At 45.8% G+C, this 20,139-nt stretch overlaps 1 protein-coding gene across 6 annotated transcripts; it reads left to right on the forward strand.

The window, feature by feature from the left end:
- Window positions 1-1,133: 1,133 nt before the first annotated feature.
- Window positions 1,134-20,139, forward strand: LOC117588541 (paired amphipathic helix protein Sin3a). 6 transcript variants are annotated; one of them, XM_034279929.1, is made up of 12 exons: window positions 1,134-1,625; window positions 8,573-9,549; window positions 9,616-10,964; window positions 11,036-12,723; window positions 12,997-13,309; window positions 13,383-13,758; window positions 14,447-15,012; window positions 15,084-15,413; window positions 15,485-15,691; window positions 15,758-15,976; window positions 18,350-18,763; window positions 18,829-20,139. In XM_034279929.1, the coding sequence occupies exons 2-12, from the start codon at window positions 9,045-9,047 to the stop codon at window positions 19,354-19,356; spliced, it is 6,495 nt and encodes a 2,164-aa protein (XP_034135820.1). In that variant the 5' UTR covers window positions 1,134-1,625; window positions 8,573-9,044; the 3' UTR covers window positions 19,357-20,139. The 6 variants fall into 6 exon arrangements, with proteins under 6 accessions (XP_034135820.1, XP_034135837.1, XP_034135829.1 ...); XM_034279946.1 differs by lacking the exon at window positions 1,134-1,625 and adding an exon at window positions 5,468-5,704 and having other exon boundaries at window positions 8,571-9,549; window positions 14,465-15,012; XM_034279938.1 differs by lacking the exon at window positions 1,134-1,625 and adding an exon at window positions 5,468-5,704 and having other exon boundaries at window positions 8,571-9,549; window positions 13,009-13,309.

The raw sequence follows: 20,139 nt of genomic DNA on the forward strand, positions 1-20,139 counted from the left end.
GATCCGCTTTTTTTGTTTTTAGGCGGGGCGAGTTGATGTTTTAGCTTGCACCAATTTACTTGGACTATGGTTAGATAGTCAATTGCATTATGTACAGATCAAGCTAGAGAGTGTCATACATAAATTAACCATTTAATTTGTATTGTTTTTACTAATATTGTTGTCAGTGTGTCCGCGAAATAATCGATAAATAATACCGTCAGGGCCTCGAAAATATACCGAAATATACTTTTTCATTTTCAAAATATCTCTGTATCGATATTTATTTAAAATAAAAAATATATTTATAGCGTGATATTTTTTGACAAAATATCAATATATTCATAGTTTTATGAGATATTTTTTGATACTTTAAGTTCCGTCACTAAAAACAGGATCTCAAAAAATATATAGGGTATATTGTGTATTTGCACAAAAGTGGATGTGTGTTAGAAATGCACAGAAGGAAATTTTTCCGAACCCATAAAGAATAAAATCTGTTGTTAGTAGTAGTTTTTTAAATATTTGTCAACCCTACCCTTTAAAACGTGCAAAGCAGTGAATCTTAAAATATTTTCCTCGATTTTTTAGTTATATTTGATATTACCAGCTTGCAAAAGACTTTTAAAACTGAAACAATAATTTAATCCGTTTGAAGAATCAATTTGCCGTATTTTAAATACTAATTCTTATTGGTTTGTATACCTTTTGACCTTACATTTTACAAATTCAAATATTATTTTATTTAAATGTCACAAATAATGGCAGGTAGAAACTGGATATATGTATAAACAAACGTCCCTAGTTCCTACACAGATGTCTCTGTCGCTAATTACATAAATATGTACTTAATATGTATCAAAGGTGTAGTTATTCTGTAGTAACCTTGTAAAAATTGTATTTTTAATAAATTCTATTTTGATTTCACCCTATTTTATAAATAATGAAATCAAAACATGTACTTAAGACCAGTATATCTATCAGGATATTGGTCCATTTATATTAGAAAACTATTTTATCAGTGCTGACAGTGCTAGCTAGCTAGTAATCGAAAGCGGAATACCAAAATCAAGGAATATCAACACAATCACTGTTCACACAATCTCAGGCAGAGACGAGCCAGCTGGTCGTTGTGTCCACAAAAAACGAATTAAACATAAGAAATCGTCGTGAAGTCAACATAAAGTTCGCACTCAAGGAAAAAACAGCGCGCGAAAAGATATCCTCTCTATAAACGTTAATTCTGGGCACGTGTGACCCATGTTATACATGTTTATATATGCATTATATATAAGTAGTAGACGCGAGTTTATGAGTAAAACCATTACAACAAAGTAAAGCACGAGACGAGTGTTGCATACAATATAAAAAGAGTCGGGTGTTTTGGGGCAGCATAAAATCGATTCGGAGTGCATGCGTGTGGGGGGTGTGGGTGTGTGTGCCGAAATTACATGCATGTGTATCTTTGTGGCAAATGCAAAGAAGTAGCAAGCTCACGCGCTTCTTTCCCCTACCCCCTACCCCTGGGGACCTATCCAGTTGATAGAAGTTTAACACAAAAAGCCACATCCGTTGGCCGATTGCAAGAGAGTGAAACAAACAAAAGAGCCCCAACCTGTGTCAAAATCAGCCTTAAATCTATTCAGGTATGTAAACTAAAAATATAAAAATGCGCGCCCTTGTGTGCGTGTGTAGCTGCCTGTTCTTGTGTGTTTGTGGTATGTGTGAGTGGGTGCAAGAAGTTCCTATCTAACCTCATTTTTCTCCAACTGATTACGATAGGCGGCAAACAGCAGTGGCAGCGGCATTAATTATTTAAAAATAATGCATTCGCTTTAGTTAGTCTTTATTGAGGGATGTACATGGACCGTGGAACATTTTCTGTTCTACTACCACAAGAGTGTGTTTGCTTTGAGGTTAGAAAATGGAATTCGCTTTATCAATGGCAAGATTTACCGATAAATTGTGGCTGAGAAGAGCAAATAGCAGTTACAATTGTTAAGTTAATAATGCCTGTGCCGTGTGTGTATTGTGGAAATATTTCTTATCGCATTTTTTCTGCTCGTTTCGTGGAATATCTGTATGTATAGGTAAACTAAAGTTCCGCAATCTGCTGGCACGTGTGTGTGTAGTCATTTTTAATTGTCTCTGATTTAATAAAACTAAAAAGACAAAAAAACACAATGCCACCGAATAAATACAAATAAGAAGAGAAGGAAAATGTTCAAAGTAGAAACAACAATTCCACATAACAGACACAGGCACACACACAAACTCGTTCGACAGCAGTCAAAACACATAAACGTGCACTAGTATGGGAGTAAAAGAGGCAGAGCGTTTACCGCGCGCTCACCTTTTGTTATTGTTGCACTTAAACGTGGGCTGCCAACTGGTCGAAAATGTTATTTAAAATAATTCTATTTTTTAATAATTGTAATTAATATTCCAGAATCTCAGGTTGAATGATAGTCAAATATTACTGGTCTAGCTAAATAATCAAATAAAAGCAAGTTGGCAGCTTCTATAAGCTACATATATTTGGGTATGTGGTTTTTGTGTGTGTGTTTGTCTGTCTACGAAGTGATCCACACTCTTAGCTTAGCCTTCAGTTGGTTGGGGATTTTTTTGTAAATTCTAATTAAATAATTCGCTGAATCAAGCTTACTGCTCTGCTGATTGAGAGAGAGGCATACACACAGTCGTATAAATGCATTCTGTTGTGCTTTCTTTGCTTCCGTCACAAGAGAAGACGTTTTCCCCCAATTTTCTTTATGAAGCGCGTCAAGTTTCGACTGGGTCCGAGTCTGGTTTGGGCTTTTGGCTGTTTGGAAACTTGAAAAACAAGTTACCAGTCGGCGCACTTCATTTTTTTGAACTCTCCACCGCACACAGCACTCACACACGGACAGACTACATCTCTCAGTATTTGCTTTAAATGCCTGCCTGGGTCTCTGGTTTGGCTGGGCCTAGATTGGTGGTCTCGTAGCGATCTCTGCCCTCTCAGCTTGGAGCGAGAAGCACTTGCCGCGCGTAGACGATTGCTTGCAATTTGCCATTGTCTTTGCATTTGCCAGAGGCCAGCGAACAAATCTTGAACTTGTCGGTGGAAATTACGGTATTACAAGTACATACATTGTGTTAGAATACAAACATTTTCTGTGCGGGTTCGGTGGCGCCCAATATTGTCATGGATACAATTTTAAATAAATTATTAATAGCTGTCTCTTCCAATAAGAATTGTTGTTTGCAGCTTTATACATTTACATATAATCCAGCTCCCTTCTGCCGTTGCAATTACAACATTCGTTGGTCATTCGAAGAGTTATCTTTGGTAGCATCTTTGGAACCACAAGGCTCAAGTGACAAACCAAAATATTCGGTAATTTGCTGACCACACATGAAACTAAAGACATGCATGCATGCACGTGTACATGCACTACGGACAAGAAGAGTAGCATATCTCTTAGCCTGTTAAAATGTGCACCCAATCAGATATACAAATTCTGTTGCGGCCAGCTTTGGTTGTTCTGGATGTTGGTTGTTGTTGGTGGAGCTTTAGATGGCTGTGTCGTATCGTGTCTTCTGGTAATGTTTCGCCGAGGGGCTTCGGCCAGGTCGTCGACATGTGGCCACACTTCCTCGAAGGCCTAAAATTAGCACACGGATAATTAGAAAGCACGGAACCACCTGGCATCAGACTGATGTTTCGGCACATATGTATACGTATGTGGGGAACATCAATAATACCTGGAAAGGCAAACAAACCTTTCTGCAGCACTGGAACCACAAACTAGCGCGTGGGCGGCACACAGAATGTGGTTGTCCCTTTTGTTCCAAGGAGTTTTCAGCTGCAGTCATCAGAGTGGGGAGGCTGCAGGCTTGGGCATAGACATGCGCTGCACAAGCTGCAAGTGAACTTTGAACTTTCCGACGAGGAGAAGAGAGGAGGAGCTCTTCGTGTTCGTGCTGCTCCAACTTTTGGATGCACTTGATTTGCATTAGCCATCGACAGGGGCTGGCAGTGCGTTCCCGCACAGCAGGTGCTGAGGGTGACACAGAGAGCGCGCTCGCTCCCTTAAACTCTCTCGCTCTCCCTAGAGGGTCCGTCCGGTCTGCATTGCGCAATGAGCGAAATAATCGATAATTGCAAGGTTTCCATTTCCACCACCACCCCAGCAGCAGTCAATTCCACGCCAGATTATTCGCGTGTACAGATTTTATTGCCTGCCTCTTCCAGACACAAATTGAGATTCCAACATGTGTTTTTTGGGTTGTTTGGGGACGAGAGAAGTAGAGTATGCTGGCTGCATGGTGTATGGTGGCCATCGACGATGGATCCGATCCGATCCGCCGCGGCTCTACCGCCATTGTCATGGTGAGATGCACTTTGCTGCCTTTCTACGCTACACACAAACAAACACACGGCCACGAGTACGCGAGTGTGCGTTTTGCTTGCGTCTGTGTGCGTGAGCGAGGTGGAGGTTGTGGATTGTAGTAGGTGTATATGTGCCGCCACTGCCGCCGCCGCAAAGTGTAACCGTGGCGTTGTAGCCTGTTCTGTAGTCCGTTTGGTTTCTGATTTTCAGTTTTGTCGATTTCATTATGTACTGCAAGAGTATCGACGCCGACGTCGCCACAATACACATTTTTCTATGTATGGGTTTCGTTTCGCTCTTTTACTCGCTCTCGACCTGAAACAGGGTATCGCTGGGTAGTGTTGCCATGGTGTTGTTGCCTCGCATCGCTTTACTGTGCGGATCACCCTGTATTATCCGACTTGTTTTGCAAGCTCTCGTGCCGGCTCTTTCGCACCGTATGTGTGTTGGTGCTTTTTGCACTTACGTAAGCTCCCAGTCATCCGACTGACTCGACTCTCCGAACATTTGTTACTTATCCAAATTCTAAGCGCCATTTTCTCATTTGCTGCTGCTCACGACGATCTTTTCTTTCCTCAATTTATTTCACCTCAATCGCTGGACTGTAGACTGTAGCCCCAGAGTAGAGTCCATTAGCATGCAAGAGCATGGAGCAAACTTCCTTCCACTCGCACACGGTTCCACTGAAAGATACTGCAGTCTAGAACCCAGGCGGCCAAATATGTGTGTGCCCCAGTACATGGGGAATCTATTATGTACTTTTTTTATTGCCTCTCACATCTCAAGCAACAGAACAGCAACGATTCTCATTTTTAATGCGCGCCCGAGTCCGTGGTTTGCTGCGTTGCCACCCTATTTGATGTGTTCATGGGCAGCAACAGAAGAGACGGGACGAAATGAATTCCAAAGCAACACTGCGCGCGCGCATTTACACTCCCTCTATCCGCTCTGGCTCTCTCTCCTTGCCTGTCGTCAGTTCTCTCGCGCTCTTTTGTTGCTTCTTCGCACCAACACACTCACGCACAGACACGCACACAAAGGCCACTACCTATTCTCTCTCTCTCTTCTCTGCCCGTCGCAGGCAGCAGGCTGACTCCGACGAACTGCTGGCCGTTCAATCGAAAATGTTTGCGGCGGCGTTAAGATGTACGAAAAACGTTTCCTCGCCAAAACTGTGTGAATATCTGTAAAAAGTCACAGAAACAATAATTAAAACGAAACAAAACAGTGCAAACGCGGTGAAAACAGAAAGCAATCCATTGTGACGAAAAAAAGTGGAATTAAAACGGCCCCAGCGATATTTCAAGTCTCGATTGTACAGAAAAACTATATTTTGGCGAACAAACAAGGTGAAATTGGTTGAAAAGTGTAGGAAATAGTTGCAAGTGCAAAATACTGCGTAAAACGTGAAAGTTTCCAATAACAAGCCCAACCGAAAGGCAGTTTATAGTAAATATAAAGGCACACACACACACACACACACACACACATGCATATGCACATATTTCGAGTATATACACAGCCAAAGCAAATGAGAAGTCCAGCCGTTGCTGATGTAAGTTGAAAGAGGCGCGGGGGAGGTGGGGCGGTCCTCAGAACCATGAATATGAAATATCCTTCAAGTGCACTTGGTGAAATCAAACAAATTTTCGTAGTGGCAAGCGAGCAGCTAAAACTTGTGAAAAATACAACATTTTTAGGTTAGGTCAATTTCAATTGGTTTAATACACACACGCACACACACTCAGAGGGATAGAGAAACCCAATACATATATAAAGCGCACAGACAAAAAGTCGTCGACGACTGCTACGTGGTTGTTGTTTGTGCTGCTGCTCACACTCGCGCACAGCAATCCACATGAACACACACACATGGGCGGAGGAGAGCCTCACACACACGCAACAAACACACATATACACAAGTTTGAACCATTGCTTTTGGCTTGCTTATGAACTGACTGTATTTTTTCAACGTAGTGCCGTTTTATTTTCGTTCGTTGATTCGTTCCCTCTCAGTTCGAGCGCTTATCTTGACTTTGCTTTGATGCGCCATTCGCATGTAGTGTGTGAGTGTGTTCGTACATTTAAATGGCTCCCAACACTGAATAATATAACCCGCTGGCTGGCCCCGGCCCCAGAGCTCCACGGAGCGCCGCCACCACACACAATGAGAGCATCATTTTTGCTTCTGCCTCTGCCTTTCCTTCTTATTCACATCTTTGGCTCTTCCTCTTCACACCAGTCCGTCTGCCTTTTCTTGTTCTTGTTTGTTGTTCTTGGTTCGTTTTCTCATTTTTGTTCGGCTCTTTCAATTTTACACAGCTTTCTTCTATGGCTACAGCACGAGTAGAATATATGCCTTAGCTATTTTGTACATATTTCTCTCTACATCCATATGTTTAATTTGCGAAATTTATTAATAGAGCAGCGGGAGTGCGTTTCTGTGTTTGCGTGTGCGTTTGTGTGTGTGAGAGTGAGTGAGAAAGTAACACAAAAAATCTAAATATTAATTCGTGCATTAAAAACTACTAATAACGGTGGTGGCTCCCTGTCCGATAAATAAGAAAAATGAATCAAGATTTGATTGTTGTGATGCCAGACAGTGCAAAGAAAATAAGTGATTAACAATTTTTGCATATTTCTTTCCCCTCTCCTTTGTGCTGCGTATTCTGTGCTATGTATACACTTAACAAAACAGATAAGATAATGTTCGTGTGCACGTAATAGAGCAGCAGAACAAGAACAAAAAAAAATGGAGGGAAAATTTTGCCCACATGTCTCCCCCAAGCACACAGCAACACAGTTGCGCGCACACATACACGCTTACAGCTGCCATGAACGCCCCAATTTTGAGTTGGAGCCCAGAGCTTCCACAATGCGCGCTCAGAGACACACGCAGCACATACATACATGTACGATTGGTATGCACTGGCAATGCCGATGATGGCGGATCCAAATACAATAACAAAAAATGCCACACGGTAATTGAGAGTGTCCGATATAGAAGTAAAGGAAAGGGGAGCGCTCTGTTTCTCCTGCGAAAATGCAAAGGACTTGTCATAGAGTGGGAAGCTTCGGAGCTTTTGTGCGGCTGTACAGTGTTTCAATATTTGTTTACAAATGCCGAGGCAATCAATTGGGGGTTTAGGTGGGCTAGAATGATCCTCAAGGCGGTTTCGATTTGAATTGACTCCCGCCAGCAGAGGCCCGCGCACAAATATACTTTCATTCAAGTTATATTTACACTTAACCACTCTCTTCGAAGTTCCATTCTCTCTCCTGTGCGCCGCCGCGCAACCATGCTCTCTCTTGGTAGCTCCTCTCTCACGAATGCCCGCCAAATACTTGATGTGTGTGTGTGTGCATGTGTATGACGGGTTGTTGCTGGCCCCAAACGGGTGAAAAATACCTTTTGAAAAAATCTGCCATCTACTGCGCCTCAACAACAAATTTGCGCTCTCTCTCTCCTGTTGGTACGGTCTCTCTCATTATATTCTCTCTCTCTCTCTCTCTCTCTCTTGCTAATATGGCTGCACCACCGCCACCACCTTTGCATTTGTGGCTTGCTGCTGCAGCATTTGGCTCTTGTAAGCTGTAGTAGATACAGAATCTATACCATGAGCCCCTCTCCCTCCTTTCTGACAGTAACATACATATGTATATATATTTTCAAATATGCTCTGCTGCAAGTGTGTGTGTGTTTGTTTCCAGTGGATTCTATGCAAGCTCTGAGGTCGTGCATGGGGCATTTGCCACCTTCCATGCGCTCACACAAGAAGCATGCTTAGGAAGGCTTTACTGTACCCGCTAAAACCAATAACAAAGCGCGCGCCCAATTCCGGTTGCACGTATCTTTATGTACATGTATAGTTGTGTGTAAATACTTATATACATGCCTAAGAAGAGAGCGTTGGCAACTCTCCTGCGCTATATACTCGTATTGTTATTGCCCCCCGCCCTCTCGTGCCAGCAGCGGTGGGCTCTTTCTATCAAACACGGAACACAATACAAAGGAACAAATGTTCTTCTACTCTCTTTTTTTTTTGCTATATGTCAAACTAATTTCGTGCTGTGCCCACAAACTAAAATGTTTGTTGCTTTGTGGTTGGGGCAGATTTCGTTGTAGTGTGAAATTATAATATTGAGGATTTCCTATTAGTATTTCCTCGTGTTTTAGAAAACTTATTTAATAATTGTTTCTATTCTTTTTCTTAGAGTCGGGCTTACCTTCAAACACAAATAGCTGGAGATCTGGAGAGACCACGCACGACGTGGCAAAAGCAAAGAGTAGCAGCAGAAGTCGCAGCCACAGCCGCAGCATCAGCAGACAACGTCGTCGCCTAGTCGCCGTCGTTGTTGTTGTTGTCGTTGCTGACAATCTCTCAATTATAGAACCTCAGGGCATTTGCCGCTAGCGGGCGACCAAATGCATAGACAACATATGTTGCACTCACGAGCAGTTCAAGATCAAGAGCCGCAGTCAAAGCAGTTGCGACCACGACCGTTTGTTGCATACTACATACGCTCATAGGAGAGTGGCGAGAGGGCGAGAGAGGGAACACCACCCAGTATCATCCCAGTATCCAGCATCCCTGTGCTTAGGCAGGGACCGGATCGGACTCCACAACGGCCTCAAAGGGGAAAAGCCGCACGGAGGAAGGACAAGCAAACAGACAGAGAAACGACAAGATGATGAAACGCACCCGTGTCGACGAGGTGCAGTTCGGGACACGTCCCGGCCCACCAGCTCCGGGCGTTGTCGGCGTCGGTGTCGGAGTTGGAGTCGCCGGCGTTGGCGTTGGACCCACTTCCGGCGTCAGTGTCGGCGGTGGTGGCTCCGCCACTGTGGGCGTAAACACAGGAGTAACAATTGGCACAGTGGTGCCAAGTGCTCACAGTGCCACCATTAGCGGCATCAGTTCCATACACCATCGCATCCTCACACCACAGCATGGTGGTGCCCAGACCATAGCCTATCTGCCGTCCACCACGCCGACGGCAACGAATCTGAAAACAACGAGCTCAATTGTTGACAGCACCAGCAGCAGCAGCAGCATCATCAGCACCAGCACAGGAGGAGCCCAGGTGGCCACTGTTGGCGTGGGAGTGGGAACAGTAGGAGGAACTGGTGCTGCAGGAGGAGTAGTTGTATCCACTGGCAGCGCGGGTACACAAACACTTCAGTATACGACATGTGAGTAGACAAATTAAACAGAATCCCAGAACCATACGTTACTGAACGCATTCCTTTCGCTTGCAGCCTATAGCGTGGCGTCAATTCAGGCTGGAGGAACTCTCAAGGGGAGCACATCGGTGGACGGTGGAAATACCGTGCAGATTCATGTCACTGGAGGTGCAGGAGCAGTGGGAGGAATAGTAGGAGGTTCCGCTAACCCATCCAATGCCCAGACAGTTTCGAGCAGCTCCCAAACGGCAAGCAGCACCATCCGACAGCGTACAATAAGCGGTACACAGACCGCGGCCAGTGCCGTCAGCAATCTCACATCAATGGCGCAACATCAGACGCCTGGCAGTCTGCCTCAGACGGCACAGACGCCAACCTCAGCTTCTGCTGCTGTCCAGCAGCCGGGAAATATTGTCACAGGCAGTAGTACCCCACCGCAGGGACAGGGATCTGGTGGAGGAAATGCCACGCCACGTCTGAAGGTGGAGGATGCCCTCAGCTATCTGGATCAGGTGAAGTACCAGTATGCGGACCAGCCGCAGATCTACAACAACTTCCTCGACATCATGAAGGAGTTCAAGTCGCACTGCATCGACACCCCGGGGGTGATTGAGCGCGTCTCGACGCTCTTCAAGGGGCACACGGAGCTGATCTATGGCTTCAATATGTTTCTGCCGCCAGGCTACAAGATTGAAATCCATTCAGATGCCCTTGGCTGCTCGGTGCCGGTGGTATCGATGCCTTCGCCCCCCGGCGCACCCACCAGCACTGGGACGGTGCACATGATAGCCGGCGGCACCAGCAGCCCCCTGGCCACTGCCGGCCATAACTTAAAGACCACGCTGACTGTCCCCGCAGGAGGAGGGGCTGTTGCGGCCGGAACAGCTGCCGCTGCGGCAGCCGTGGCACAAATTCAATCGGCAGGCGCTGTCAATCTGATGACCCATGGCGGTGCATCGCTCACCCAGACCACGATTCATGCGCTGCAGCAGGCCACACCACCGCAGTCGCAGTCCCCGGGGCATGTCCATGTGAGCGTGACAAGCTCGCCAGCGCCAGCGGTGGTGGCCGTGACTGGAGGACAGCCGCCGGGCAGCATCTCTGTGTCGGCGCACAACATGCCACAAAATTACTCGCGGGATCGAGAGCGGGCCACAATCACGCCAACAGCCGGTCAAGTGGTGACGGCGACAGCGGCTCCTTCAGCGGCCAGCAGTATTGTTGTTGGCGGTGGTCCGCCCACTCCAAATTCCTTGAGCGAACTAAGTCCACACGGTGGTGCGGTAGCTGGTGGTGGAGCGGGTGCCCAGCACAATCTGCATCACATCCAGCAGGCGCATCAATCGATACTCCTTGGCGAAACGGGGCAACAGAATCAGCCAGTGGAATTCAATCACGCCATAACCTATGTAAATAAGATCAAGGTGAGTGAAAAGAGCGTGCAGACGTGGTGGTTGAAAGGTGATGGCTAATCTGTGTATTTCTTCCCGTTTAGAATCGTTTCCAAAACCAGCCGGCAAAGTACAAGAAATTCCTTGAGATTCTCCATGCCTACCAGAAGGAGCAGAAGGTGATGAAGGAGGGCAGCCTCAACCAGGGGAAAATGCTCACCGAACAGGAGGTCTACACGCAGGTGGCCAAACTCTTTGGCCAGGATGAGGATCTGTTGCGGGAATTTGGACAATTCCTGCCCGATGCCACCAATCATCAGTCGTCGGGCGGGGGGCAGTACATGGCAAAGGCCTCCTCCGTGCACCTCAATGATCACAGCAAGCAGCAGCAGCAGCGTACCACCGCCACACTGAGTGGCGGGGCACATATTACCATGTCGAGTGCCTCGCCAGCGCACAGCATTGGCTCACCCCTCCATCTCAGTGGTGGAGGCACACTGCCACAGACTCTCGACAGCAGCGCCCATGCGGCGGCCATTGGCAACCTTTCTGCGGTGAACACCAGCGTCAGTATCAAGACTTACAACAACAATCAGCACCAACAGCAGCAGCAGCAGCAGAACCATGTGATTGCATCGCAAAGGAATGATCTACTGTTCGAGAAGGACTATCATGGTGTGTCGCCAGCTAGTCTGCAACAGCAGCAGCAGCAGTCTCACCAACGCGGAGCTGGAGTGCCCCACCACCATTTGGCGGGGACGACTGCTGGAGCCGCCAATATTCGCGCTGGAGCGGGCGGAGGCACCGTCATGGTGCCCTTTGAGAAGGAGCACCGGAACAATCATCATGTACAGAAGTATGTGGGGGGACACTCGCAGAACCAGAGCCTCTCGCACCATGGCCACAATGCCAAGAAGTCGCCCAGCTATGGCCTCTCCTCGGTGATTGGATCCTTGCCTCATCTTTCCGACAATTCCCTGGACCGCAGCTCGCCGGGCATCAGTTATGCGGCGACAGCTGTCTTGACCGCTGGCCATCATGCTGGTCAGAATAACTCTGCAGCAGCAGCCGCCGCCGCCGCCAGACGGCAGGGCGGAGTCGAGGAAGGTGGCCTGTATGGGAGCGTCGGAGGAGGCAGCGGAGGCGGCGGACCACCGCCGGCCAAGCGATCCAAGCCCTTTTGCAGGGATGTGAGCTTCTCGGAGGCATCCAGCAAGTGCACCATCGCGGATGCGGCCTTTTTCGATAAGGTGCGAAAGGCCCTGCGCAGTCCCGAGGTCTATGAAAACTTTCTGCGCTGTCTGACGCTGTTCAATCAGGAAATTGTGTCCAAAGCGGAACTCCTGGGACTCGTTTCACCCTTCCTGATGAAGTTTCCCGATCTCCTGCGTTGGTTTACCGACTTTCTGGGTCCACCCGTTGGTTCGGGTCAGGGCCAGGGTCAGGTGGGAGCAACAGGAGGCGGAGGACTTATCGATGGCATGCCACTGGCGTCTACACAACGGCAGGGAGGCAGCAGCAACAGTAGCTCCCACGATCGAGACCGGGAACGAGGCACCAATCATCCAACGGCCGCAGAATATGTACAAGATGTCGATCTGTCGGCGTGCAAGCGGTTGGGCGCCTCCTATTGCGCCCTGCCGCAGTCCTCAGTGCCGAAGAAATGCAGCGGACGGACAGCCCTGTGTCGTGAGGTGCTCAACGACAAGTGGGTCTCATTTCCGACGTGGGCCAGTGAGGATTCCACATTTGTGACGTCGCGCAAAACGCAATTCGAGGAGACGATTTACAGGTAAGCAGATGGCCTCTCCTCTCCTTCTCTCCCTTCTACTCCCCTGTGAAATAAGTGCTAGAAATAATCCAGTGGATGCTTTGGTTTTCTTTCTTCTTTTAACTCTTCTTTTTGGGACCTATTTCATGGTGTTGCCAGCACTTTCCTCTCCTCCCTCTCCTATCCTCACCTCTTCTATCCCTCTGTTTATTTGTTTTCTTGGTTCATCTTGTTTCTGTTTCTTTGGCTTTCGTTTATTTGAATTAACCAATGCGCACGTGTTCTAAACAAAAGGAATATTCACAGAACGGAGGACGAGCGTTTCGAGCTAGATCTGGTCATTGAGGTGAACAGTGCCACCATTCAGGTTCTGGAGGGTGTCCAAAAGAAGATGTCGCGCATGTCCAGCGAGGAGTTGGCCAAATTCCATTTGGACGATACTCTGGGCGGCACATCGCAGACGATACACCAACGTGCCATCCATCGAATATATGGCGACAAGTCGGGGGAGATAATACAAGGCATGAAGAAGAACCCCTCGGTGGCAGTGCCCATTATCCTGAAACGGCTGAAAGTCAAGGAGGAGGAATGGCGGGATGCCCAAAAGGTATGTCTCAAAAGGTCGTCTCAGCACTCCAGCTAGATAGTTATTTAACGTTTCTTTTTTTTATTTGTTGCAGGGCTTCAACAAGCAGTGGCGCGAGCAGAACGAAAAGTATTATCTCAAGTCGCTGGACCATCAGGCCATCAATTTCAAGCCCAACGATATGAAGGCCCTGCGCTCCAAGAGTCTATTCAATGAGATCGAAACTTTGTACGATGAGCGGCACGATCAGGAGGATGATGCCATGGAGCAGTCTGGGCCGCATCTTGTGCTGCCCTACAAGGACAAGACCATACTTGACGATGCCGCCAATCTGTTGATCCATCATGTCAAGCGACAGACGGGCATACAAAAGCTGGAGAAGCAGAAGATCAAGCAGATCATACGACAATTTGTGCCTGACCTGTTCTTTGCGCCGCGACAGCCACTCAGCGATGATGAGCGGGATGACGGTGAGTCACTAACTTCTTTATTTCACTATCCATAGTAGTTAGTAATATATAACCCACATCTCCAAATAATTATCGGAATTTCCAAGATGTAAAGTCTACTGAGACCAATGCATAAAAGTCAATAAAATGGATTTCCATTTAATTATTTTCCGAAACTGTTTTAAAAGTAATTGACATATAAATAGCTTCAACTATTGGCATGTAATTTAATTATAGTTTCCATTAACTTGAATGTAAATATGTTAATCAAACATAAATTGTTTGCTATTTATGTTTTTTATTTTTAATTCAATGTTCTTTCCAATGTTCCAATCCGTTCTTTAAATTTTACATCTTTTTAAGTATTATATTTAATACATTTTCGACTTATTGGAAATGCCCATTTTTATTTGGTAGAAGCTCTATTTTGCATTAATTTCAAGTACATTTATTATTGATTATTGTTTATTTTATTTGCGTTAATAGTATTTTAATTGAGTGAATATTTTTTTCGTTTTCTTTTTCATTTGAATATTAACAACCACAACAACAACCAACAACCAACAACTGCAACCCACAAACTGCTCTTGTAACGTAATGAAATAAAAAAACAAAACGATAACTGTAATTAATTAACACCGCACAAATGGAATGCACACACTGAAACAACCACATCGCATATCGAATATTCGTGTCCACATATGTATAGCCTTTCCATTTTTGGCAGATGACAATACCAAAATGGACGTAGACCATTTGCCGATGAGTCGAGCCGATTCGGTGACTCGAAATGCCAAGGGATCGCCCAGCGAGAGCGGTTCCCCGGCACGCAGCACGGCAAGCACCAGCAGCAGTGCGGCGGCAGCGGCAGCCGTTAATAATGAAGCTGATGAGGTCAAACCAGCGACGACAGCAGCAGCATCATCCTCTACTACGACGACAACAACAACAACAGCGAAGACGACGCCAGCGAGTTCAGCTTCAGACGATGCCACACCATCAACATCCTCAGCAGCAGCAACAGCAGTAGCAGCAGCAACCTCAGCCTCAGAGGTCAAGGCAAAGGATGAACCCCTGTCTAACCGAGATGAGGCAGGGAGCAGGAGCACCACCACCAACAGCACAGGTAGCGGTGTGTCCAGTCCCAGACCACGACAAGATCAAGCAGCAACATCAGCATTAAATCCCAGCGAAGTGGAAATCAAACAAGAGCAGCAACACGCTGACTTTGCCCACCCCAAGCTGTTGCCACAGCATGCGCAGGGCCAGCATGAGGTGAGTTTTAACCAGAGCAGACTAGGGGACTCGTGGATCTATAACTCTATACATTATTTAACACTCTTCAGGATGAATCCTACTCGCTGTTCTTTGCCTCCAACAACTGGTATCTGTTCCTGCGGCTACACGCGATTCTATGCGATCGTCTGCATCATATGTATGAGCGGGCACGGCTGCTGGCCATCGAGGAGGAGCGTTGTCGGGTGAATCGGCGAGAGAGCACCGCCACTGCACTTCGGCTCAAGCCCAAGCCTGAGGTTCAAGTGGAGGACTACTATCCCACCTTTCTAGATATGCTCAAGAATGTTCTGGACGGGAACATGGACTCGAACACGTTCGAGGACACGATGCGTGAAATGTTTGGCATCTACGCCTACGTTTCCTTTACGTTGGACAAGGTATGTTGTGGTGGATCTAGCTTAAGGATCGTCTCGATTGCTAATCTCATTTGTTTTTTTTTTTTTGCCAGGTTGTGTCGAACGCCGTTCGCCAGCTGCAATACTGCGTCACTGAGCGAGCCGCATTGGACTGCGTGGAGTTGTATGCCACCGAACAGCGGCGTGGCAGCACTGGCGGCTTTTGTCGCGATGCCCACAAAATTTTCGAGCGCGAGATGTCTTACCAGCGCAAGGCGGAGAGCATGTTCAACGAGGAGAACTGCTTCAAGGTGTACATTGTAAGTGCCTTTCAATCCTTTAAGCCATCAATTATTACAATGCAACGGAATTTTCTTCTCTTGCAGTACAAAATTGACTGTCGCGTTACTATAGAGCTGCTCGACTCGGAGCCCGAAGAGGCGGACAAGCCGGCGCTGAAGGCCCAAAAGTTCAGCAAATACGTAGAGAGAGTTGCGAATCCGGGCCTCGGCGGCAGTGGCAGTGGGAATAGTGCAGCACTGAGCAGCGAGAACATTGTGGAAGAGGCGGACATCAAGACGGAGGAGGAGGATGAAAATGCCGAGGTGAGTGTTGCAGAAGGGCAGAAGGAGCTGGGCAGCAGCAGCATTTGAGCCAAAGCCAGAGCCTCTTTGCGTGTGAGCTGGAAGAGTGGTTAACCATGTTGTTTGTGTATTCTTTTATTAATTTCTATTTTTGTTTTCCGATTCGTATCCTCCTCTGTTGTGTTTCACTGTACATACCATACCATACAATACATTGAACAAATATAGTTTAGACCGGTAGAACCAGACCCAAACTAATGGACCGACTACAGTACAAAGCCCAACCAACACCCCCACACCTTCTGTATATATCAGTTTTGGTTACATCTCTTATCTGTTGTTGTATCTATCTATCCATCCATATATCGCCTTTCGCCGTTGCACAAGCTTTTCTTATTTTTCTCTTCTCGTTTCGCAAGCCTCGGGTGCACACATTTATTTGTTGTTGTTTCTTTTATTTGATATATTCTTTTTCGACTATATTCCGTTTTGATATCGTTTATCAACATGCCAATTGCCAACTTTTGCCAATCGCCCACATTTTTGCATACATATCGATAAGTACAATCGATTGAAAATACCGAAACAAACAAACAATAAATGCAAAAAATTAAAAAAGAAGAACAAGAAAATATTCACTAATCTAATTAATGCTTTTTCGCATTCTTTTCTCTCATTTTTTCCGATTTATTTTTTCGTACCAGGTCAATTCCAAGGCTTGAAATAACAAAATAGTTTTGATAATTTCATTGAATAAGAAGAAGAAAAAGTCATATTGCAAAATGAAATAGTAATAAATGAATTTGTTTTTTGATTACCAGAACAAAACAAAAATGCCAAAACTTACATCGCAAAAACAACCGTAACACCATCAACCTTTTTTACCCATCACTATTACACACCATCACATCACCCACCACTACCACTACCACAAACACCACCCCACCCCCAACCACACAGACACATGCATAATAATGTAAAGAACCGTTCGTCCAAGCAATAACAAGCAACAATAATAATGACAAACCGAATTATCACCTAAATAATTGTAGCATTTACCACCCACCCGCCACACACATACATGTATACATAGATGCCAGTACACTCTTTTGCCAGCATACGTATGTATACCTAATGTAAAATAGTAGAAACAACTACAGCAGCAATAACAACAATAATTATAAACGTAGGCACGCGCTTGCATTTGTTTCTAATTTTTGTTATGCCTTGAGTTTGTCTCCCTTAGTGTTATATCGAAGGTCAGTAGGTCAGTCGCGTCGCGAAGAGATTCTTCTTGGCAAAGGTGAAGGTGACAGAATGTGTGTGTGCGTGTGTGCGCAATGGTGTGTGTTGTCAGATGAGATGTTAAAGAGGAGGGAGGGTGAGGTGTGAGAAATGGATACACGATTGCGGTGTCAAGTTGTTTCAGTTCCAGTGTTGAGCAGCACTCGATTTGAGGGCTTAACAACATCACACAAACATATATGTAAATATTTATTACCGTGTTTTTAATGTAAATAACATTTAGCGTCAAAGTACATATGTAATTAAGTGTAAGAGTTTAGTAGCTAATTTTGTAAAGGAAGGTAACCAGCCAAAAATGTCATTTTAAATTAAACAACAGCAGTTCGGTAACAATTTTTTATATCTAGGCATTTAAGAACAAAAACACACACCACACCCACGAATGCAAATGCAAATACCATAACTGTAAATGAAATCAAAACAAACAATACAGAATACAATCACCAAATGTGGATATGACCGGAGAGTGAATATTGAGAAAAATATATATGGAGCAGCAGCCTAATATAAATTAATGAATTGAAATTGTTGAAAGTGAAGAAAGGGGACGGGATGGTGCATCTGGGGAAGGGTGTGGGTTTAGTGCAGCCAAGCCAGAAGCAGGTTCAGTAATTTAATTAAGCTTTAAGCAAGGTAAGTGATCGTCGCACTGTAGAACTTACTCATCATATTAATTGATTAGACGTAGCTCTAAGATTAAGTTTACTTTCGAGTTGAGTTCTGTTGAAATTACTACTTGGTGTACTATGTAAATGTGATTAAGTTAATCTGTAAATGTGTATGTGTCGATCTTTGGCTTGTTTGGCCTGGTACCCTCTACCTACATGTTGTTTCTTCCATCTTTGTTTTTCCATTCTCAAACCCTTCTCCATCCATTTGCCTCCCGTCTGTTTTGTCATGCTCATTGTAAGTAGTGCTACACACATACATACCTTCACACGCACACACAAAAACATATATTTCCAGCTTCAAGTAATATTTGTAAAACTCTCTGTGGAAGCATGCTGCATTGCCCCTCAATTGCTGCCGGCAATTTCCATAATTTTGGACAATTAGACTAAACGTTGCCCGTCCGTGTTCTCATTGCAGCATGCTCGAGGAGGAGGTGCACCCAAGGCGCGTTTCCTGCTGCGCAACAAGCGCAGGTCGCAGCTGCACGAGGAGCAAGTCCGCCAGTTGTTTGATCAGAAGCGAAGCCGAATTGAAACCACAGGAGCGCCCGCCACGACTAACGCTGCTGAGGCAGGCTCTGGCGTTGATGCCACCAATTCCACCAGCAGCAGCAGCGGCAACACCACCACCAATAATAATAACAACAATAACAATAATAATTGGGGCAAGCGTCTGCCGGAGAGACTTGGCGCTCCACAGGTGGGCCTGGCCGAGCAATACGCCTTTAATGATCGCGACGAGATCACCACAAATTCCAGCAACGGCCGATGCTTTGTGACCAGCAAGAATCTCAAGCTACTCAAGTACGATGCAGTGCGTCGTGCCAAGAAGGTGAGTCATCAGCGAAAGAAGAAGAGACTGTAATGTAATTCGTTTCTCGTTTGGTTCCCCAACAGAGTCATTGCCGCGTCACGCAGGCGAAATATGTCCGGTATCAGGCCTACGTCAACAATTGGCTGCAGCAGCACGTCAGCGAGCAACTGCAGCAGAACTGCAGCGATTGGCTGCTGGGCAAGACGGCGGATCAGATCAATGCCAGTGGCTGGGGCGCCACCTGTAAGACCAAGTCGCTGCAACAAAAGGATACGTCCAAGACGCCGTATCGAGTGTACACGCGATACAAAGTCATTCAACTTGGCGGCAATGCGGCGAGCGGCAGCTCGATTGGTGGTGTGATGGCAGCAGCAACCACAGCAAACGCCCCGGTGGTAGCAACAGCAACATCAACATCGGTATCCACTGTGTTGGGCACCGCCATGTCCTCCAACCATCCCATCGCCCATAGCAGCATTTTATCAACGGACTCGACTACCACAACCACCTCCAATGCCCCGCAACAGCATTGCAACAGTGCGGCAGCAGCAGCTGCAGCGACCACGAATGCCGCCGAGGCACTGCAGCAGGTGCGTCCCATGGAGAGCTAACCGGAACGGACAACAGCAAGAGCAACAGGAGTAGGATCAGGAGCAGGAGCATGTTCAGATGCTGCCTGCATGTGACGATAAAAAAGATGGAATGGAATGGAAGATTTGCCTGTATTCAATATAAAAATTTGATTCTAAATGTGATACCACCAGTCGCTGTCCGGCGTGGCATTGGATATTGGATATATATTTCATCGAAACAAAGCCCCTTTTCACGTTGTACAAAGAGTCATTTAATCATAGGCGTTTTGCTCCTAAACTAGAATTATCTAGGCTTACATTTCTTGCATAACTTATAGAGTTAACATTAGAGTTCCACCTATGGCAGAGCGACAGTTTTGTTATTATAGAGGCGCCTTGTTTTTATAGAGGTAGCATTAAGTCAGTCATAGAGCCCTTTCTACCCACTAACGCAACCAAACTTGTAGGCCCCACATGATGTCATATATATAGTATATAAATATAGCGAAAGCTACAGAGTTTTGTGCACAGCAAACGGAACAAGTGAAGAGTTGTGCTAGTAATTAGTAGATTTCAAAACACGTCAGTTTAGAGCCCTAAGATTTTATCTTTTACTTTTACACCTACATATGTGTGACGCACGACGTGACGTATTTTTATACAACAAGAAATTCAACAAAACAATCGCATAGGCCACACCCACACACAAACCTTGTACAATTCCTTGTGAATACTATTATATTATTAGATATCTACGCGTTTAAGAACCCTAAACATAAGCTGTAAAAACGTAATGAGCAGATTAAAACAAGTTTATCAAAA

The sequence above is a fragment of the Drosophila guanche genome, unplaced genomic scaffold (genome assembly GCF_900245975.1).
Source record: "Drosophila guanche unplaced genomic scaffold, DGUA_6, whole genome shotgun sequence".
In the NCBI taxonomy this organism is placed as follows: Eukaryota; Metazoa; Arthropoda; class Insecta; order Diptera; family Drosophilidae; genus Drosophila; species Drosophila guanche.

Coding starts and splice junctions, on each gene's coding strand:
- LOC117588541 (XM_034279929.1), top strand. CDS start 9,045: ATGATGAAACGCACCCGTGTCGACGAGGTGCAGTTCGGGACACGTCCC. Junction 15,692..15,757: donor ACTGCTTCAAGGTGTACATT/GTAAGTGCCTTT, acceptor CTTCTCTTGCAG/TACAAAATTGACTGTCGCGT. Junction 15,977..18,349: donor AGGAGGATGAAAATGCCGAG/GTGAGTGTTGCA, acceptor TTCTCATTGCAG/CATGCTCGAGGAGGAGGTGC.